This window comes from Centroberyx affinis, unplaced genomic scaffold, assembly GCF_046629955.1.
Source record: "Centroberyx affinis isolate AG114_WGS23_722 - 3 ecotype Tasmania unplaced genomic scaffold, CSIRO-AGI_Caff_v1 ptg001510l_1, whole genome shotgun sequence".
NCBI classification, from domain to species: Eukaryota; Metazoa; Chordata; class Actinopteri; order Beryciformes; family Berycidae; genus Centroberyx; species Centroberyx affinis.
Window position 1 is genome coordinate 14,177 of NW_027279974.1, and position 19,682 is coordinate 33,858.

Consider the following 19,682-nt stretch of genomic DNA (forward strand, 5'->3'; position numbering starts at 1 on the left):
CCAGTGTTAGTGATATCTGTGATGCATTTGGAGCCAGTTATATGACAGAAATGTCATCCTCTCTGTGTCCGGCCCTGAGCTCTGACCTACCTGTAAAATGGAGGAAGAGGATGAATTTAGAAGAATGAGTAGAATCACAAAAAAAATAAGAGATGACTTTTCTTTCGGGAGAAGCTCTGCAATTCCGATGATTCGAATGGGGTTTATTTTTTTGCATTCGTTAGAAGCATCAAGCAGGTGTTGTTGTGTTGTTGTGTGTCTTTTTATAACATGGATCAGTGAGAACATTATTTCGACCACTCTTGTAATTTAGAAAGACAAGATTAAAACAAATGACAACGAGATAGGATGCCCGTGTGATGACAGTCAGTGGTCGGGTGAGACTTCTCATCCTGTTTTTTCCTTTTTTTATATATTCCAAACATTTAAAAAAAAAAAGAAAATGTAAACAACTTTGAGAGAAAGAATAATGAACATAACAGCACCAGACACAAATAAACGTATCGACAGAAGTTTTAACAGGACCGAGCGGATCCTCGAGCCTTAGCACCAGTACGCATCCCCACTGTCGGTCCGCAGCCCCGGGGATGGGAAGGCAATGCAGTACCAAAATGAAGGCAGTGTCGCACTCAACTAGGTACCAAACGGACAAACTCTCTATAGTCTTTTCCTACGTTTGTTTTTCCTCTAAGTGTCTGTCGAGAGCCGCCTGCCGAGTGGCAGAGGGAGGGGAGGCAGCTCACTTGTCATCATCCTCCACTCTCCCCCACTCCTCCCCCTCCACCTCTCCCTCCTCAGCGTCTTCCTCCACATAGTCCCCCCAAGTGTCATACACATCCCCCTCCTCGTCATCCTCCTCCTCTTCCTCCTCCCCCACCAGTTCACCTCCATACTGCTGCTCATCCTCCTCATCTTCCACTATCTCCATCTCTTCCATTTCCTCCTCCTCGTCCTCCTCGTCGTCGTCGTCATCGTCATCCTCCTCCTCGTCCTCCTCTGCTTCCTCATCTTCCTCTTCCACCTCCTCCATTTCTAACTCGTCCACCTCCCCGTCCTCTACCTCACCGTCCTCCTTCTCGCCCTTGGAGGAGGGGGAAGGAGTGGAGAACGGCGTCCCTTCAGTTCTGTCTGCGAGGTAGGACCTGCTGGGGGGTAAGAAGCTCGAGGTAGCGGTCTTTGTGTTGATGTAGAGGCGAGGGGGGGGGTCCCGCTTGGCCGACGCGGCCCGGCCGGCAGGGGAGGGCAGGCCGGTGGAGTGGGCTCTGGAGTCCGGGACCAGGGAGGGAGGCAGAGGCAAGGCCGCGGCCCCGGGCCTCACGGAGGTCATGTTGGGCACGTATTCACGGATCTCCCCCGGCTCCAGAGGGTCGGGCCCGCAGGGGTCGTGCTCGCTGCAGGACAGCTTGCCGTCCAGCTTGGAGATGAAGAGCATGCCTTCGCGGTGTTCTTTACAGTAGGAGCTGGGGCACATCTCGCAGAAGGAGGCCGCCTCTTTACCACAGACGTCACACTGGTGCCACGGACACTCCCATCGCCCTGGGGACACAAGTTCACCATTATTGCTCATGACAGCCAACATGATTTGGTAATTTTGAGGTTAAAGGTGCAATAAGTACAATTTCTACTGTCTCATATCGCATAAAATGACCATGATATAACTGCAGAGGTTGATAGGGTGGTTGATCAATACCAAGGACTCAATTACTTTGCCAGGTGCTGAGATTTATGCCTTTCAAAACACACTTTCTGGCCCGTACGTTCTGTTTTGGAACTGAAACCACCACATCCATTAGAATTTCAGGACACCCGTAATCTCCTCCTCCCCACCTACTCGCATTTTCAGCTGTTCAATGATGGAGGTCGGAGCAATCAGCATTGCAAAACATTTCGTTCTAAAGCCAAAAAGCCTCTTCTCTAGACGTTTCTGTTGGATCTCTACTCTAATTAGCTAGTGTCTAAATGTGTAAAAATGTGACTTTAATATTTATGTCAATTACAGGCCACCGTAAGCTGTGCCAGAGACCTGTCAGTGTTGTTCTTGGTCATAAAAGTCATAAAACCACTAAAAGTCGTAGATTGCTTAATGCCCCTTTAATAGTGTAATATACAGTAGGTACAAAGCCTTCCTGGCAGAACTGCATGTCGTAAACAATGAAGCATCTCCACCCCACTTGCCTGCAGGTCTCTTGGCCAGGTTGAGACAGTCGGCATGGTAGACCTTGGGGCAGCCAGGCTTCTTGCAGGACACGATCTGTCCCCCATCGCCGCAGCTGAAGCACTCGTCCTCCCTCTCCTTGGTCACCTCCTGCTTGGTCTTCTTCTTCACAGGGACCTTCTTCTTCCCTTCCTTCAGTTTCAGTTTCTCTGCGGACGGCTGGTTCTGCACATGGACAAAGATGGTCAGAAGATTGTCTAACGGTTGAAAATGTGCGCTGAGATAAAACTGTTGAAATGTGAGTATTCACCTTTGGTCGGACACCCAGGAAACCACTGCAGTTGGGCGCTCCGCATTTACACACAGTCTTCCCATTGCCAAGACACTCCAGGTTGTAGTTGAAGGTCAGCTCCACACCTGTTGTATGTACCGCATTAGCTCCACACTGTACTCAAGACTATAATAAGTCTGCATTCTTATATTACTCACTGATAATATAAACAAACTCTATACACAATAAAAAGACAAGTAATCCAGACTGAGTTGGGACCTTTTGGGATGTCCTGCAGAGCAAACAGCCCCACCCTGGTGTCCCCGTTCACAGTCCACTTCTGAGTCTCACAGTTGGGCTGGCAACAGTGGTTCATGAAGCGAGCCTGGTTGCCCTTGGGTCCGGCATCAATGATCCGGTCCTGGCATAACAACGTACAAACTGGCTTAGGACATGCCCCCAGCATTTGATTTGAATTACAAATCATGTGTGTTGCTCCCTTGCACCATATACAGATCGTTTAGTTTGGCTCAGACTCACCTTGTCCAGTGTAAGCATGTAGAAATTACAGATGTCGTTCTCCTGAGCGTGTCGGATCCTGGCTCGACATTCTTCCTCATCTATCACCTCTCCCACATATTCGTTCACAAAGGCCCCCTGAGAGGGAGAGAAAGCAACAGAGAAAAGAGAAAAGAAAAATGTGATTAGTTCATATCACATTTAGAAAAAAAAATCTTCTCTCCGATTTCTCCCGGCTGCCTACCTTCTTGATGTCGCAGACGCTGCGTAAGCCCCAGCCGCGGGACAAAGTCCTGAAGATCTCCACAGTGGTGTACTGGCGCTTTGTGAAGGCCTGGTTCTGACATCGCTCCCCCGCCACACACACCTGAGGGTGGCACTCGTACATCAGCATGCGGTTGATGCACTCCGAGTCTATGCCACACGGGTTCTCGTCAGACGCCTTGCAGTTACAGCGCGGGATCTCCGACAGGTCAGCCGTGATGATCTGCACCTTCCCAATTGGTCGGTTCACCTAAGAGTCAGAGACAATGGCACAGTTTTTTTAGCTTACACATTATCAGACTGTTTTGCCGCTTTTCCACTGCATAGTACCGGCTCAACTCGCCTCGCCTCGCCTCGACTCTACTCGCTTTTGGTAGTACCACTTGGTTTTCCACCGCACATAGTACCCCCTCAGTGTGCCCCACCCCCCAAACTGGTCGTCATAGCGACGCTGCGACGCTGCATAAAACGCGACACACAGCTACAATGGAGGATATCGAAGCGATGGTGTTCTTGATTCTCGGTATGTGGCTGTTAGTCACAGCAAGGAGACAGATTTTATTTCAGAGGAGGCTGAAGGCAGCGAGACAGCAGACTGCTCTCTGGCTGCTCAAGGCGACGCAAGAGGGTAAGCTAACCGCTAGCCTGGTAGCTAACGTTAGCATATACGTCCCGTGTCGCGATGACGATTCTCTGACCAATCAGTGGTCTGCAGTGTTTTCACGTCACCATTTGGTATCGCCTCAGCTCGCTTGGAACCTCGACGGAGGTGGTACGAAAAAAAGTACCAGGTACTACGTAATATAGTACCTAGTACCTGGTACCTGGTACTTGGCCAGTGGAAAACCAAAAAAGGCGAGTCGAGTCGAGTCGAGTCGAGCCGGTACTATGCAGTGGAAAAGCGCCATTTGTCAGTCAGGCTTGCAAAGCACAAGTGTGTATTTGTTGATGCACTGTACCTTAATGTGTCTGTATGGAGGAGGTTTCTTGTCATTCTTTCTGTCCTCCTGAAGCTGCTTCATCTCCTTCTCTGCCTGCAGCTCTCTGAACCGCTCAGCTGCTTCAGTCAGGGCTACAAGGACAGATACAATCTTTACTAAAACTGTTAAAAAAATAAGCAAACTAAACTAAAATGAAGATGTGTAATAACTTATTTTCAATTGCGCACTTGAAAAAATACAGTCAATAGACTACATACCTTTCTTGTAGATTGCATCAGCACCCTTGCCCATCTTCTCTATGTTGTGCGTGTCTCCCTCCATGTAGGGGAAGACTCTGGCCTGGTACGTCCACACAAAGTCTTTGGAGCCAAAGAACTGCACCGGGAACTCTCCCACCTCATGCTTCATCCTCAAGATGTTATTTGGGACGTCTTTGGCAAGACAGACTTCTGCGGGCCACCACCTAAACAATGAGACCAGGGGGTCAAACGTTCATCAGCTTTTGGTGAGAACCGCTATCAATATAGGGGAAGACTATTTTTCTCTCCTTACCTGTATCGTCCCCATTTGACCCACAGGATGTCCTTGATGCGAGGTTTCTTTCCAGCTTTGCAATCGTTGCAAAACCAGCTGCCCTGAGGCATCTCCATGTTCAGACATTCCCGGTGGAAAGCAGCAGGACAGGCCTCACAGCACAGCAGGCTGCCCCCTGCAACCCCACAGCAAGACACAACACACAACTGAGACTGCAAAAAAGTGAAAAGCTTCCCGTCCTAGGGCGTGTTCACACTATTCAACAAAACCAGTACAAAACTGCATTTTGTGATTCAAACACATATTGCGCTGATAATATGGAAAAGCAGGAATGTGATGTGCACTTTGTTTCCATAGCGCCAGACGCTCTGTTCAGCTGGTGATGACATGCAGCATTTTGTTTACATTGTAAAACGAGAGATGTGAGACTTTGAGACTTTTTATTGATTCTAGAATAGAGTTACAGTAATCTAAACGAAACGTGAGCAGATAAAAGCATGAATGACTTTCTCCAGATTACATAATGATAAAAACCCGTAATTGTGGAAATAGTTCTCAAATGAAGGAAGCAAGTGTGTACCACTCTCTTTATGTTCATCAAAGCTTAAGCCAGGATAAAAAATAGCTCCCAAATTTCTGGTAGCTGGCTTCATATTGGCTGATTATGAAACAATTCAAAAGTGTATGGTGGTCAAAATAAAACAATTTCTTATTTGCTGCAGGAAATTGTGTAACGTCCGGCACTTGTATCACTGAGGCATTCCTTGAGAGTAGCTAGGCTGTTTGAGTCACTGAGCTTCAGGGGCAGATATATCTGTTTGTAGTTGGCGTACCAATGGAGGGAAATATTGTGTTTACGCATGATATAGCCAAGTGGGAGCGTATGAATGGAAAACAGGATGGAGCATAAAATTAAATTTAGAGAGCACTCTGCTCTGCCTAAGAAGTGAGGCGCAGTGCTTTTTCCAAAGCCAACACTTTTTGTCCAACTTGCTGCCACTCCCCTTTTTTATTAGCATATGGTCACAGTTTGAAAAAAGTGGAATAGTGTGAACACGCCTAGAAGTTATTTTATGGTATAAACTCATATTCGGAAATATACAAGTTTGCTTAAAGTAAGTTGATGATCACATAGTAGATCAGCTTTGATGACAATAGCGAGTTACACAAATCACCAGACTCACCTTCAGAGCAGACAAAGCACCAGCTGACGTTGATGTGCTCATGGTTCTTGCAGCCCTTGCGGGGAGTGAAGTGGTTGGGACAGAGGAAGCTGTTGTTCGCCAGCACCAAGCTGCCTGCTGCCATGCAGTTGTCATTGGCATGATAGGCCACAGGGCAGCGCACACATCGAGCCAAACGACCTACACCAAAGAAGAAGGAGGAAAGACACCTTTAGTCTCTGCAAACACACATCTGGACATTTCATTCAAGCTTTGGAACAACAACCTAATCACACACAAAGTTCTGCAATAGTTTTTTGCAGTTATGATAAATTTTATGACAAAAACACAAAGGGCCTGATTCAGATATTGAAGAAATCGTTCTTTACGTGTGAACCCTACTGCTCCAGCTCCAACACTGGAGTTACGCACAGGGATACGTGGCCTCCTGCAAGATGTGTACTTATTTGAGGTGATGAATATGTAAATCAAGGCATGTCCACCTCCACATTACAATACATGGATTCCAACTCTGACTTAAGTTCATGTGTACACTCCTTTCCTTACGTGCCCAAAACCCAGCAATATGTCTAACTTCCTGATGCAAAACAAAAAATCTGCATAATAATAATAATAATAAATACCCAGTGCATAAGACAAAATCAATCGTTGAGTCACAAAAACTTGAAGCAATAACCTGTATCTTTAACAACATCATAACGATCTCAGTCCACTAAATGCTTCATGGAATGCTTTGAATGTGCCTTCGCTCACAGGCCGTCTCCTCTCTCTCCTCGTTCCTCCGACCTACGCTCATACACAAAGACGGTCAAAAAGAGACGGTACTGCAGGGTGTACAAGGGTGCCAAGAAATTGCTCAAATGCGCTGACTTTAACAGACATCTAGTGCATCCCCTGTTTACATGTGGACAGAGCCTCAATACTGTGCAGTCTACTGAAAAATGATTTGTGGAGCTAGATCACACACACTGGCACAGTTCTCAATGGCAATGAGCAGACATGCCAAAGAATAAACACTCACTTTATTAGGTATACCTCTCCATTTACACACACAGCTCACTCCTCCGCACAGTGAGTCACATACAAATAAAGCACAAGAATAACACATGCAGACAGGGCCAAGATATTCAGTTACTGTTCGATGAAATGTGTGGGCAAGATGTGTGATTTGTTGGCGCCAGACACACTGATTCCAGTATCTCAGAAACAGTCCACCTCCTGGGATTATCGTGCGCTACAGTGTCTAGATTTCACCGAGAATGGTGCGATAAAACAAATCCTGTCAGCGGTGGTCAACTGGTTTGTGCATCATCTGGAAACACGATGGAGTATGCATGGATTTATGTAATTGCCGCCAAAACAACTGGCCCCATTGGAGTCATATGAGAGGCCGTGCACCACCTGAAATTTTAAACGACCCAGACGGCGCTGCAGCAGGTCAGTCCAAGATTGGCTGAAAAAAGAGAAACCGGAACTACTGGCCAATTCTGGTGGGGTTCTTGTTTCATCTTGGGGGGTGTGGAGAGCTGAATTGTTCTACAGCAACTATTAACGTGTTGCAGTTTTCAGGCGTGCAGTCGTCATGAGAAGCATGAACACCAAGGTACATGGATGGCAGCTCCCACTTGTCTAGCCACGCATAAACCTATACCCCGATACCTATGGGATGGGGGTTACCAGGTGTGTATTGGCCAGACACTGATGTGCAAAGATGCAAGATCCAATTATATAAAGAAAAAAACTGGAGGGAAGGTCAGGGAAGCTAAGGTTTAGAGTACACCTTTTGAAAAATCTTCAGTGTGCGCATCAATAGTCCAAGTAGGAAGGAACAGCTCACAAGTGTGTATCTCAATCTGGGTAAGACCTGTGTAACTAGGCGGTCTGAATCAGGCCCAAATTCAATAAATTGTCTTTTGTCACAATTATCACGTTAAGGATATCATACTGTGTGGTTTAAATCTAGCGCTCACCTTTAGAGCTGCAGAGGTTTAGGGGGTTGGTGATGTGGCAGGACAGACAGACATGCAGGGAGCAGCGGAAGCCTTTGTTCTGTGGCTGGGTGGCTGAGTGGGCCAAAATACAGTCTGTGTGGTAGAACTTCCCACACATGGGGATCATGCATCGCTTTACCCCGTTACCAGACTTCTTACACACAAAGCATGAGTGGACACCTGAAAGAAAGGAACAGAAGAAATGTAGTTTTTCTTAACTATATGCATGGTGGAACACCTAAAAGACACTTCATGATCAATGTCAGATTGGTTTCACATTCCTTCATAGGAAGCAAAACTTGTACCCACCAGTGTTGCATTCATGACACAGGAATTTCCCCTTGGGAGCCACAGACAGGCCAATACACTGTGGGTGAAAGGCTCCATAGCACTGGCCTTCACACACCAGCAGGTCCCCTGTCCTCTCACACACCTGCAAGAAGATACACGCAGATACACAATGTGAGATGGGCTGCTAACTGAGACAAATGAGGGGTGTGTCGGAAACAGTCTTCAAAAGCAAAAAAAAACAAAACAGGAAACTCCCTGGTAGACTGACTCACCTGGCAGACATTCTCCTTCAAGGTTGTAGCTCCTGTTTTCCCTTTGACATCCATGTGGGAGGACAGACTGTCATTCAAACCAGGAGAGAGCACCTAGAGAGATGAGGAATGAATAGTGAAGAAAGGCAGAGGACTAAAGATTCTGTTTCCCTTTAGACAGATGAGTTATGACCATGCAAGCACTGAGCATTATGAATTGAACTGACTGAACAATGCAACATGCAGACCTCAGGTTTGGGAGTTAGTGTTCCATTGGGTAGGTTTTGTCTCTCCCCAATGCTGCAGCCCTCCGTGTCTGACTCCTGCTTTGGGGTCTTACACCCTGGGGGGCTGGGAGACCCGGTTTGGGTGAAGACCCCGAGGACATCACTGCTCTCTGGAGGCTGGGGGGAAGTGACAGGGGCAGACGATGTGCTGGGCACAGGCCTTTCTTTCTTCACAGATGCAACCTGTCCAAAGCAAGGTTTCATTGTGTTTAGTGAGTGATTAACATTATAATTGTGGCATTATACTATACAGTTAGTTTTCAACTTGTACTTCTGTGTACCTGAGTGTCTGTGACGACCATCTTGACCTCTGAGGTAATTCCACTGTGTCTCTTTGACTCCTGGAAAGCAAAGACAGAACAAGTTGTGAAAATACAGCAACATTTTCAAAACTATTCCAAACTGTCTAGAACTCTTCTTCTCTTTCTTTTTCTCAGTCCCAGCATACCTTCTTCTTTGGAGGAGTAATAGATACTTCTTCTATGGTGCATTCCAGGACCTTGTGTGACGGCTTCCTTGGCCTCTTTCTTTCTTGGGTTACTGACCCTGTGCCAAAAGCAAATGTAATGTAACTATGCATTACCTATTCAAACTCAAGAAAGAATATCACAACAAAGAAAACGGTAATTTCCAATTCTGGCCTGCAGCACCCGCCTATTCTTCATCATACTGCAGGATAGTTGATACTGGATAAGATGAAGATGACAATATGCAGCACACTTAAGTATCTATTTACCAGATTCAAGAGGTAGATCTGTTCCTTCTGCAGTCTCTGCAGAGAGGGAGGGTTGTGTTGTGGCAGGGGGTGTTGAGTGTGCTACAGGAGGAAGCCCATCCTGAGATAGACTCTGTTCCAGTTCTGCCGGAGCCTTGGCGGGCTCTACAGGAACCAAGGCTGAGGTTGAGGTAACTGTCCCGGGTATGGTGCCGATATCGGGGGGTGCCGTCATCCCTGATATCTGCTTTGTAACATTATCACTGGTTGTGCCAGGACCCTGAGAGGCAGACGAGCAAACAAACCACTGTTGGAATCTGTCACATTAGGAGTCTAATGCATTGAGTGTGTTGATCAGTGTTGGGTTAACATGTTCCTGACCACAGTGTAATAAGTACCACTAATAAAAAAAAGGGTAGTGTAAGAAATTATTTCAGTTTCAGTATCAATATTTCAGTGACCTTTCAAAAACAACTTACTTTTGCAATCACACCCATCCCTCAATTTGCTTTTATCATAATTAGTTGTCATTCTCTTACAATAACAAAGCTTAGTTGAGAAATGGCAGAAAAGTTTTGTTTCTCCGCATGGAAATATTTTATTTTATCCAGCAAAAGTATAACATTGCTGGCAATTGTAAAGTGTGTGCAAGTGCAAAAAATCTTTCCATTGCAAATAATACATCAAATCTCACAGCATCATGACACTAAACTCATGCCGAAAGAAAACCAAGTTGGATTTAAAGGGCAACAGAAAGCAGCCAACAAGTTATAGGTAACAGAGAAAAAAAGCTTGATTGTATAAATGTTGTAAAATGGTGTAAAATTCACCAGAAATTTAGGTAGATAGATTACTGCCTTTTGAAATGAGTAACAAGTGCATCACAATTAAGTGGTTAAAACCTGACCCCCCAACATACAATATATGGACTGAGAAAGTATGGGAAATTTATCAGATAGAACAAATAACATACTCTTTGAGATATATTTATTAAAAGATGGAGCCCTGCCATGGCTATATTGATGCAGTGAAGCGATCTAAATCCTTCTACACATTCTGAATCATACATGTATCTTTGTCTCCCCAACTCATCTTATCTCTTTATGCATATACATACACACCCATACTGTTACATACATTTACACCCCCCCCCCCCCTTTTTTGTTTGTTTGTTGTTGTTTTTTTGTTAAATTATCTATAAACCATATAGGCACAGCTGAAAAAACAGTAGACACAATTGTGAATATGATTTATAAGTTGCTGAAACTGAAATAAAAACTAAGTTAAAAAAAAAAAAAGTAACAAGTATTGCTTTTTTTTGTTTTTTTTTGTTTAAATGAGCCTAACACTGGTGTTCACCTGTCCATAATATTCTGGATTATAGCACAAGTCCAAGGGAAGTCTTATTCAGGATAGACTACTTACTAGACTATGAATCTTCATATAAAGGACTACGGAATATCGTTGTATATGTGAATATTTAGAATATTCTGAATAGTGCCTTGGAAACTGAGATTATATAAACTGCAAAAACAAAGTCAACAAGACAACGTGTATAGGTGCCTCAGCATCCTGGACACTATTGGTATATAGCATAGTTTGTTATAATAGGGTTATAAATTAATCTGAGTCATTGTATAAAGAGTATGATGTTTACATTTATATTAGGAACTCAAATATTAACAGGACATTGTGCAAGTAGAAGGCATTTCCCATTGCAGTATAAGGGACTAAAAGGAAGGTGAACATCTTACCATCTTGGAGGGTTCCTGGCCGTTTTTCTTTGATTTCTTCTTTGGGGCAAATATTTGTTCATACTCCTCAGTTGACTCCAGGAGCCTTTTACTTGGTTTCCGCAGTCGTTTGTTTTCTGAATGAGCTGTGTAAACAAACATAACACATATTATCTTTTTAGTCGTTACGGCGTCACAGCGGACAAACTGAACAGTAGCAATGTGGATCTTACTGAGTGAGTCGCATTTCTCTGAGAAGTGTGAGTAACTCTCCGCCTGCTGCTCAGCTCCCAGGTTTAGAGCAAGATCCGGCGTTCCTCTCATGGAGTAGGACCCATTCACCTCAGCAGACGCCCCGCTCGCACCCCCAACCTCAGACACGTTCTCAGCGACCTCCTCAACCACCTGCCAGCGCTTCTTTGGAGCCACTTTGGATTCAGAGCTCTTATTGAGGTAGCCAGCCGAGGGATCAACAGTGACAGGGCGGCAAGGTACGGGTTCAGCTAAGTCAGCGTGGCCACTAACAAACTCTCTGCCATAGGCTAAGTCAGCTAGCTCAGGAGAGAGGCCGGGTATGCTAACTTTCAGTTTGGCAGGCAGTCGTTGCTTTCTACGTTGCTTGTCTGAGCTTCCCATCTGAGAGTGAATAAGATTCTCTTCACAATTGTAGGTGTCATTTATCATGATAGCTTTAGTCCTGTTCTTGGGTTTGACTGCTGTGTTTTGGGGTGTTGGGGTTTTCCTTGGCTGGCCATTCTCTACTTTGATCCCTGATGTCCAGTCTCCTTGAGTAACACCATCACAAGAGTTAGGGATGACCATGGGCTCCTCCTTGATCAGGACCGGCGAGGGGGGGAGAGTCAGGGGCTTGCCTTCTTTTTCTCTGGTGTCGTGCATGTCCTTCAGGAGCATCAGAAAGGTACTGAATTTATAATTGGAGTCGGGCCGAAAAGTACTGGATTCAGAGTCACTGGTGTCCTCTTTCACAAGAGATTTAAATGTCAGTTCCTTGACATCCTGGAAAGCATCCATGGGAGAGAGAGATGAGGAAGGGGAAGAGCAGGAAGACAGATCTGAGACAATGTTCTCCGTCTTGATCTTAACAGGTTGCACAGCGGCTACACCAGACACTGGACACTTAGGCTTCATCAATGAGCCGTTACGGATTTGCTTTTTATCAGGCTTTCTTGCACGCCTTTTTGGAGAGCTGTGACTTGTAGAGGATGATACATTACTGGGCGATTCCCAGTTAGGGGACAGAGTTTTGATCTGAGCATCACTAGGTGTGTTATTGTGATCGTCATCAATGAGATCATCTGTTGAGATTTGGCTTGTGGCCAGTGCATCCTTGAGTTCTGTCTCTTCTTCTGCTTTTAGAGCCCTTGTCATCAGACGACTGCTGGCAGGAAGATGCAGAGAGTGCTTATCAAGTGAACTGTCCAGCAATTCATTACAGCTGCCCAAACCCTGTTTAGACTTTATATCAGTAGAAATCGATTTATTTGTTGAAATGCTAGAGGAATCGCAGGAATCTGCATTTTTAGGATTGGTCATTTTCTCAATGCACTTATCCTTATCTTTCACTTTTTTGGAAACCTGTTCTTTCCTGACCAATTTGTCTGAGTCCTGCGTTGGGGATATTTCTGTCCGTTTGGGACGGTGGAGCATTGGAACTGAATCCAGGTCTGCGTAAGGGGAGTCCTTGGGCTCTTCTTTTAGTGCATGAGTTGCTGTATGAAACTGATCGACCATATCCATGATGGTAGATGGCTCCTTTGATCCACCAACTATATGGCCAAATATGTCAGACAAGCATTTCTTTTTCTTCTTGCAAGCTTTGTTTTTGTTGGCTGGAACTACAGTAGAGTTTGTGATGGGTTGGTGCTCATTTCCATTGGGGGCAGTACTGGGTGATGGGGATCTACCAGGGTCCACAGAGAGAGAGGAGGGCTCCTGTGCTTTTTCAGTAGGGACTGGGCTGGGCACTCGTTCCTCTCCGTTGATGGATATAGTAAGCAAACTTTCAGCATTCCGTTGTCGATCTGGGAGCAGATACTCAGCTTCTGCCACGCTAACTTTCCACGCCGTCAGTAAACTCTTGGGTATCTGCAAAGAACAGAATAAACAATCAAAGGTGATGTTTAAATTAACTTTAAAAAGATTTTTGGGGTCTTTTTATACATTTACCGTGTACTTGTAGTCCTTTTCCTTCTGCTTCCCTCTCCGTCTAAGCACCGGAAGGTCTTCAAACTGATGGCCTCCCTCAAAAGGAAGAACGACTTTCCCCGGGACCCAGGAACATTCTACTATCTCCCCAATCGTCTCCAGAAAATACATCCGACAAGGACGGTGGCTGGGCACTACAACAACATCACAATAATAATGGTGAATTTGAAAAATCACAGGAGCCAAATGCCATGAATCTTAAAACATGCTTATGACCCTGCACACTCAACATAACATAATAATAATCCATTCTACTGTGGTCGGTGTGAAAGTGCTAGACAAAGTCCATTCACATAATAACATCCATATTCAAATCCTCTCAGCTCCACAACTCTTCATTAATCCAGTCTCACCTTTCATCTTAGTGTGGGACCCCTGCTTTGGGTCACAGGTGACTTGGCAGGGCCACCAGGGTCGCCTGTTGAACTTAGCCCACACCAAGTCTCCTTCCAAGTACTTCACCGCTGGAAGGGGCTTTTTCTTTGGGCTGTTGGACTATACAGGACAATGCAAATACATTATTACATTATGCAGAAGACATGCAAAACCTTAAAACCTTTGTTTCAACAGTGATATATCACATAGCTACTATGAAATTATAAATTCTGCCATGATTGAACTCAGGTTTTGAGTAATATTATTATAATAATATTAGGAAGAATTAAAAGGTTTTTCCTGTCATGGCAGCACAGATTTAGATTGATTATCTGTTGTCTTATATTCACTGATATATTGTATTATCTTGTGAAATGTATGTTTTTATTTTTGCTACCAATACATGGTGTAATGGATTTGTGAAAGATCAATTTAGGATGGCACAGCTACAGATCTAGAGCAACACAGGCAGCTGGTCAAACTACAATAAAATTATACTTAAATCTCACTGTGATGGATGGACAAGCCTAGTGCCTTCCTCAATGGAATTACACAACCAAGATGTATCCCGGTAACATTATGTAGCCTTGTTTTGTTAGAGGTCACTCAGTAAATATCCCAGCCAGGTGTTTCAGACTCACGTTAGAGTTGGTGCCAGCTGGTGAGATGAGAGCAGGATCAAGCGGAGAGGTGAGTTCACTATCACTGTCTGAATCCTCGCCCATACTCCACCCATCTCCCATGCTGATTTCAGGCAGAGCGCTGGGGCTTAGTGTGGGATTGAGTTCAGATATAGTTTTAGACATCAGATTGAAGACAGCAGGTTTGTATGTTCTCTGGTTGTCCACCCCTGAGCTGCACGTGGAGGTCTTACAGTCTGTCACAGTTCGGTCCCGACTCAATTTCGGGGAGTGGTGAAAAGGTGTCAGCTCCTCGTTACTATTGTCCTCCTCCTCGTCCTCCTCCTCCTCCTTGATGTCTCCACTGTCAAACAGCGTGGACTCAAAATGCAGGTAGCCGTTGGGGATGGGGGAACAGCGCTCCAGGCTGTCAGGACTGTGAGGGGAGAAGCCGTTTCGGTCCACGTCCTGGATGGCCTCGAAGGGCTCCATCTCATCGTTGCCCGGAGAGGGGGGCAGCCGGACTGACGGAGCCTCAAACTCATCGTCGTCGTCGCTGATTGGGCTCGGAGAGTGCAAGTGGTTCCTGGTGTGGAGGTCCCTCTGGTGGCTGCCCAGGTCTGACCTGTTGACCAGAGCGTTCAAGTCCTGCAGCCTCCTCAGCGGGCTGTAGCAGTGGGATCGCTCTGGCTGATTGTACCCCTGGACAGGTGGCTGTTTGAGGCTGGAGGATGGCAGTTGCATGGCCGACGGTTGCTCTGACCCACGCTTTGCACCACCACATTGGTTTCCATAGGAAGTAGTGGTAAGGCCATTGGGGGGCCTCAGTTCTGGCTGGCCTGAGCCAAACACTGAGCCTACCCTAACAGCCCGTCTGTAAGACTGATTCATGTTGTCATGGCTCTATCCTGTCAAATCAGAAAGATGCAGGTTAGGCCAGTTAAAATGTGGCATTGAGGTTTCTGACTAAATGTGTTCTGTGAGAGATTACTGTGGCTCATGCACTGTACAATGTAGCAAAACATCTGCTTCACAACACCGGCTACTAACAGACCCTTAAAAACATCGCGGAAATAGAGCGACAATCACATTCAGTGCGACAGAAACCTATAAAGGAGCATTCCAGCCATGCAGTGCACACACACACACTAATAAGCCGACATTGCTGGCCTCCATACTAGAGGCCGTCGGACGGCACAAGACAAAACACAGGATACAACCACTGACCTGCTCCGTTCACAAATTCATTCACAAACTATCAGAAAATAGCGCCGCTTTGTCTGCTGATAGTGGGTCTTAGCGATCGCTGATTATTATAATCAATGGAGGAGCGCACAGGCTGTAGTAGAGGTGGTGACACTGAGCCATCACAGAAACAGAGTGGCTCACACAAATAAGCTACAGCCACACACCGACATAGGAAGCTACTATTAACTTACAAAAAGGACTGATCGAAACAAGTTCAAAAAACTATCAACATGTGAAAAAACGCGAAAAACTCACCATTTGGAGGTCGGTCACCACGAAACCAACAGCGGATGTTTGATAATTTGGCACAAAGCGAGTATTTTTCTCGGTTTGTGAAAGCGGATCTGCACAATCCCAGCTGCAGCAGCACTAGGCCAAGGCACAGCTCTCATTCTCTGCACTTCATCGCCTCATCAGCGGCGGCCCTCCAAAAACTGTCACCTTAAACACAAAATAACAACCAAATCTCTCCATAACGCTGCAACATCAACTGCGGCGAAATTCACTGTGCCATAACTGGTCCCCTAACAGTCACAATAGCTTATTTACTACATGATTTTTGTGCCTGCTGTCGAAGTGCCCCTGGTTATGTTAAAACAAGCCCAGACTGACTGTGTTGGTGAGCAGCAACCAATCGGCACAGCTACCCAACCCCCCGTCTGCAGAGGGCCGTGGCACTCACCCTCCTCTCACACACGCGCGCACGCACGCACGCACATACACACACACACACACACACACTTATACACGCACGCACGCACGCACGCACACCCAGGTGCAGTTTGAAAGTCGGTAAATAAACTATGGTACATAATAACAGCTTTATGATACGTTTACTATGAATGAATGGAGGATCTATTTTATAGATTAGCCCCTCTCTCTGTTTGTCCCATTGTTTCAGACCGCAGTGAGTGTAACTCCAGTGAGTGAAAGGCTAGGCCTGTGTATTCATGGGGGGGGGCGAGAAAACAAAACGATGGCAGTGCGCATACGGCAGCACGGCCTATCTGGTCAAACTCCATGCGCCATGTTGCCTCTCCAGAGAGTCCTGACATGAGGAAACAGGCCGCTAGGCGCTCAGGAAAAAGAAAAAAAAGGAGTCAGTGGCAGCAAACGTGCGTAAGGCTCGGGTTTTGCTTCGATAAAACCACCAATGGTGCTATCCATCATTCCTCTCATGTAATACTGACAGGGATTCGTGTGCGTCCTGTAAATCAAACTGATCTGCCCATGCACGCGCATGTAAAGTAGAGAGAGCACAATAGAGCCGCGGCAGTGGCCCGGCGGTCCTTCAAGATCAAACAAAGACCAGCCAGCTGTACGTCGACTTGGCAGCAGAGGAACTTACCTCTCTGTGCTGAAAATTAAGGTTTACTATTTGGGTTGTTGACTCAGATGTGTGCGGCTGTAAATTTCCCTAACCTTTCTGGTGGATGGTCGAGCAGAAACACTACTAACAGACAGATACGTGCGTGAAATAACTTCTTCACCCACCCCTAACGGATCAGTGGCTTTGGCGTTCACATTAACACTAGTATGGCCCTCTTTCGTCTGACTGATCAATACTGCATTCACCTCATGTAGTGACATTGACAGGGAGTAAATGCGTGCATCAAGTACATCGTAATTTAATTAAGCATGGGGTAAATAGAGGTATTATTACAAGGTGAATTACTATTGTCTGGGGATATGAGACCTCTTGTGTCTGCAGGAAGAACTGCATGCTTAGAATTTGAGTGACAGTAAAAAAAAAAAAAAACAATGTTATTCGGCAAAGACCATTTCTTTCTTTTATTTTGGTTTCACATACAGTACATTAGGCGTTTAATACATAGTCCACGAAGCATTTTTTCTGTTGGTTGAAATTAATTTTCTTCTAATGAACGGCATAACAACATACATTTCAGTCTGGGTTTGCTTATCAAGTGATAGTTTGAGGACAAAGAGAGGCTATTACAATACATAGTCAAAACCATATTCACAAAGTGTAGAAATAACAAATCTTGTGTTCAAAAGGATATTATTATCGTGTCGAGTTTCTCCAATTCAGGCTGATAAAAAAAATGTATCGCAGTGTTCCCATTCCTTTATGAAGCAGTATAGTAGTACAAAATGAAACACATATTGCACTGGACAACACAAAAAGGACAACTACACTTCCACATATGCTCAGGAAAAAGCTGAATTTAATGTGTGTTTATACTAAAATGCAATTTTTATAAATGTAAAAAATGTCATGAGAACCAGGCAATAGAAACTATTATGTTAAAGCAGAGTAACAGAGAATGTCACAACTCAAAGGGGAGAAACAAAAAGGGGAAAAAGATCCGCTCTCCAGTGAGCGTTGAACCACAAACTATGATGAATACATACTTTCTTTCCTATATTGATTTGATTGTGATTAATTCCTATGCATGCATCTCTGTCAAACAGGATAACATACTTCCTAAATAGGAGTGATTTCAGTCGTTTATTATGAGAGGATGGAGACAATGTCAACACTGTACAGTGAAAACTTATTCATAGCTGATTTAAATGACGAAAAAATTCTTCCTTCCCACACCTGGAGAGAAATGTTCTACTCAACATCCTCTTGCACATGCACACCGATGTGTTTGGAGCAGTGGAGCGAGAGCTGCGGAGCTATTCGTTGGTTTCTTCCACTTTGCCACCGGGCTCACAGAGGTCTCTTTTCTGCATCATGGTGTACGGAAAGGCCGCAACATCACAGCTAGTGTAGTCCAGTTTCTTGGGGCCACCGCAGTTGCTGAAGTCTAGTTTCTTGGCACCATCACAGCTGCCGTACTCCAGCTTCTTGAGCCGAGCTAGACTCTTTATGCTGCCGGGGGGCCGGCCGGGGCTGACCTTATAGCCCGCTGCTTTGGTGGTGCCGAGGGGCCGTCCCGGGCTGGTTTTGAACCCGGCTGCTTTAGTGGTACCGAGCGGACGTCCTGTGCTGGTACGGTACCCAGCTGACTTTGTGGTCCCCGATGGCCTCCCTCTCCTGCCTGACTTCACGATGCCCTTCTTTTTCTTGGAGCCGTCGGGCCCAGGAGCCTCGCCGCCCCTGATCCTCACTGTCTGGGGCTGGAACTCGTTCTGGGTCTCTTGCATTTGACATGCCATGGGTTTATGCATGCCCTGCGGCAAAGGGGGCAGGCTGGAAAGGGACAGCTGTAAAGTGGGGTTTGGAGGAGAGGGGTAGAATTTGCTGGACTGTGTGCTACATAAGTCAAAGTGGCTGGTGGGATGCTGACAGTCCTCTGCCAATCCACTCATGCAATAGTCATTGCTGCTGCTGGTCACCTGGTGCATCATTTTCTGTTGGGGTGCAGAAACACAAACGTTAAGTGGATGGAAGAGAAACACACATGTAAATAGGAATTGTCTCTCTACACCTACAGTACGTGCCTGCCTACTCACACAAAGAAACCGTAAGGGGCATTTTCTGAATTGCTTACTTTTGGTGGGGCAAATGTAGCCTTTTAGCGTTGCAGCACAAAACAATGCAATTAAGGTGCAGACAAAACGAGGCAGAAAATAGTTATTCTTTGCAAGGAAATGTGACATATACTGTAATTAAATTATGCCTGTTTCCAAAAAATGTGAGGCTATTTTAAGCACATCAAATGAATACTTCGTACCTCATTTGTAGGCGGATCATGGGATGGCAAGGGTTAAAATCGAATCACATACATTTCCCTTCTTTGTCAGCCACAACATCTTCACAACGGCGCGGACAAACTACGCCGTGGTGTCCATGGATATTGTCTTGAAGCAGGATTGCGATTTGCGATGGCTATTTCATGCTTATTTAATCCTTTTAGCAGAGGTTTAGATGAGAGAGGCAGCCATTTTCGTCTGAAAAAAAAAAATTAATAAAATAGAAGAATGGACCGCGCATGCGCCTCGCGGCCTCCAGGAAACGCAGCAGCTTCTTTGAAAGTGTTTAGAAGATCGATGTGTTACCTGAATCACACACTCACACGCCAAATCTATTTTTCGCAATCAACCTGAGTTCATGTTAAATAAAACGGCATCTTTATAGCAAAGTGTCGAAGTCTACAGCAGTAATAT

At 45.5% G+C, this 19,682-nt stretch overlaps 2 protein-coding genes across 2 annotated transcripts; both read right to left on the bottom strand.

The window, feature by feature from the left end:
• Positions 1 to 739: 739 nt before the first annotated feature.
• On the bottom strand, positions 740 to 16,116 carry LOC139650550 (histone-lysine N-methyltransferase, H3 lysine-36 specific-like). Its single transcript, XM_071527244.1, has 22 exons — positions 15,861 to 16,116; positions 14,379 to 15,265; positions 13,716 to 13,857; positions 13,324 to 13,496; positions 11,158 to 13,242; positions 9,425 to 9,683; positions 9,137 to 9,234; positions 8,970 to 9,029; positions 8,650 to 8,871; positions 8,423 to 8,515; positions 8,169 to 8,292; positions 7,839 to 8,039; positions 5,869 to 6,048; positions 4,703 to 4,859; positions 4,408 to 4,613; positions 4,169 to 4,281; positions 3,190 to 3,459; positions 2,967 to 3,083; positions 2,706 to 2,847; positions 2,466 to 2,572; positions 2,176 to 2,380; positions 740 to 1,536 (listed from the first exon to the last, which is right to left on the bottom strand). Exons 2-22 carry the CDS (start codon positions 15,246 to 15,248, stop codon positions 740 to 742), a joined length of 6,621 nt encoding a protein of 2,206 aa, XP_071383345.1. The 5' UTR covers positions 15,249 to 15,265; positions 15,861 to 16,116.
• A 1,274-nt stretch (positions 16,117 to 17,390) lies between these two features.
• On the bottom strand, positions 17,391 to 19,457 carry LOC139650554 (UPF0461 protein C5orf24 homolog). Its single transcript, XM_071527249.1, has 2 exons — positions 19,250 to 19,457; positions 17,391 to 18,926 (listed from the first exon to the last, which is right to left on the bottom strand). Exon 2 carries the CDS (start codon positions 18,921 to 18,923, stop codon positions 18,249 to 18,251), a length of 675 nt encoding a protein of 224 aa, XP_071383350.1. The 5' UTR covers positions 18,924 to 18,926; positions 19,250 to 19,457; the 3' UTR covers positions 17,391 to 18,248.
• Positions 19,458 to 19,682: the final 225 nt, after the last annotated feature.

Coding starts and splice junctions, on each gene's coding strand:
- LOC139650550 (XM_071527244.1), bottom strand. CDS start 15,248: ATGAATCAGTCTTACAGACGGGCTGTTAGGGTAGGCTCAGTGTTTGGC. Junction 9,030..9,136: donor TTACTCCTCCAAAGAAGAAG/GTATGCTGGGAC, acceptor TTTGCTTTCCAG/GAGTCAAAGAGACACAGTGG. Junction 1,537..2,175: donor CCTGGCCAAGAGACCTGCAG/GCAAGTGGGGTG, acceptor TTGTGTCCCCAG/GGCGATGGGAGTGTCCGTGG.
- LOC139650554 (XM_071527249.1), bottom strand. CDS start 18,923: ATGATGCACCAGGTGACCAGCAGCAGCAATGACTATTGCATGAGTGGA.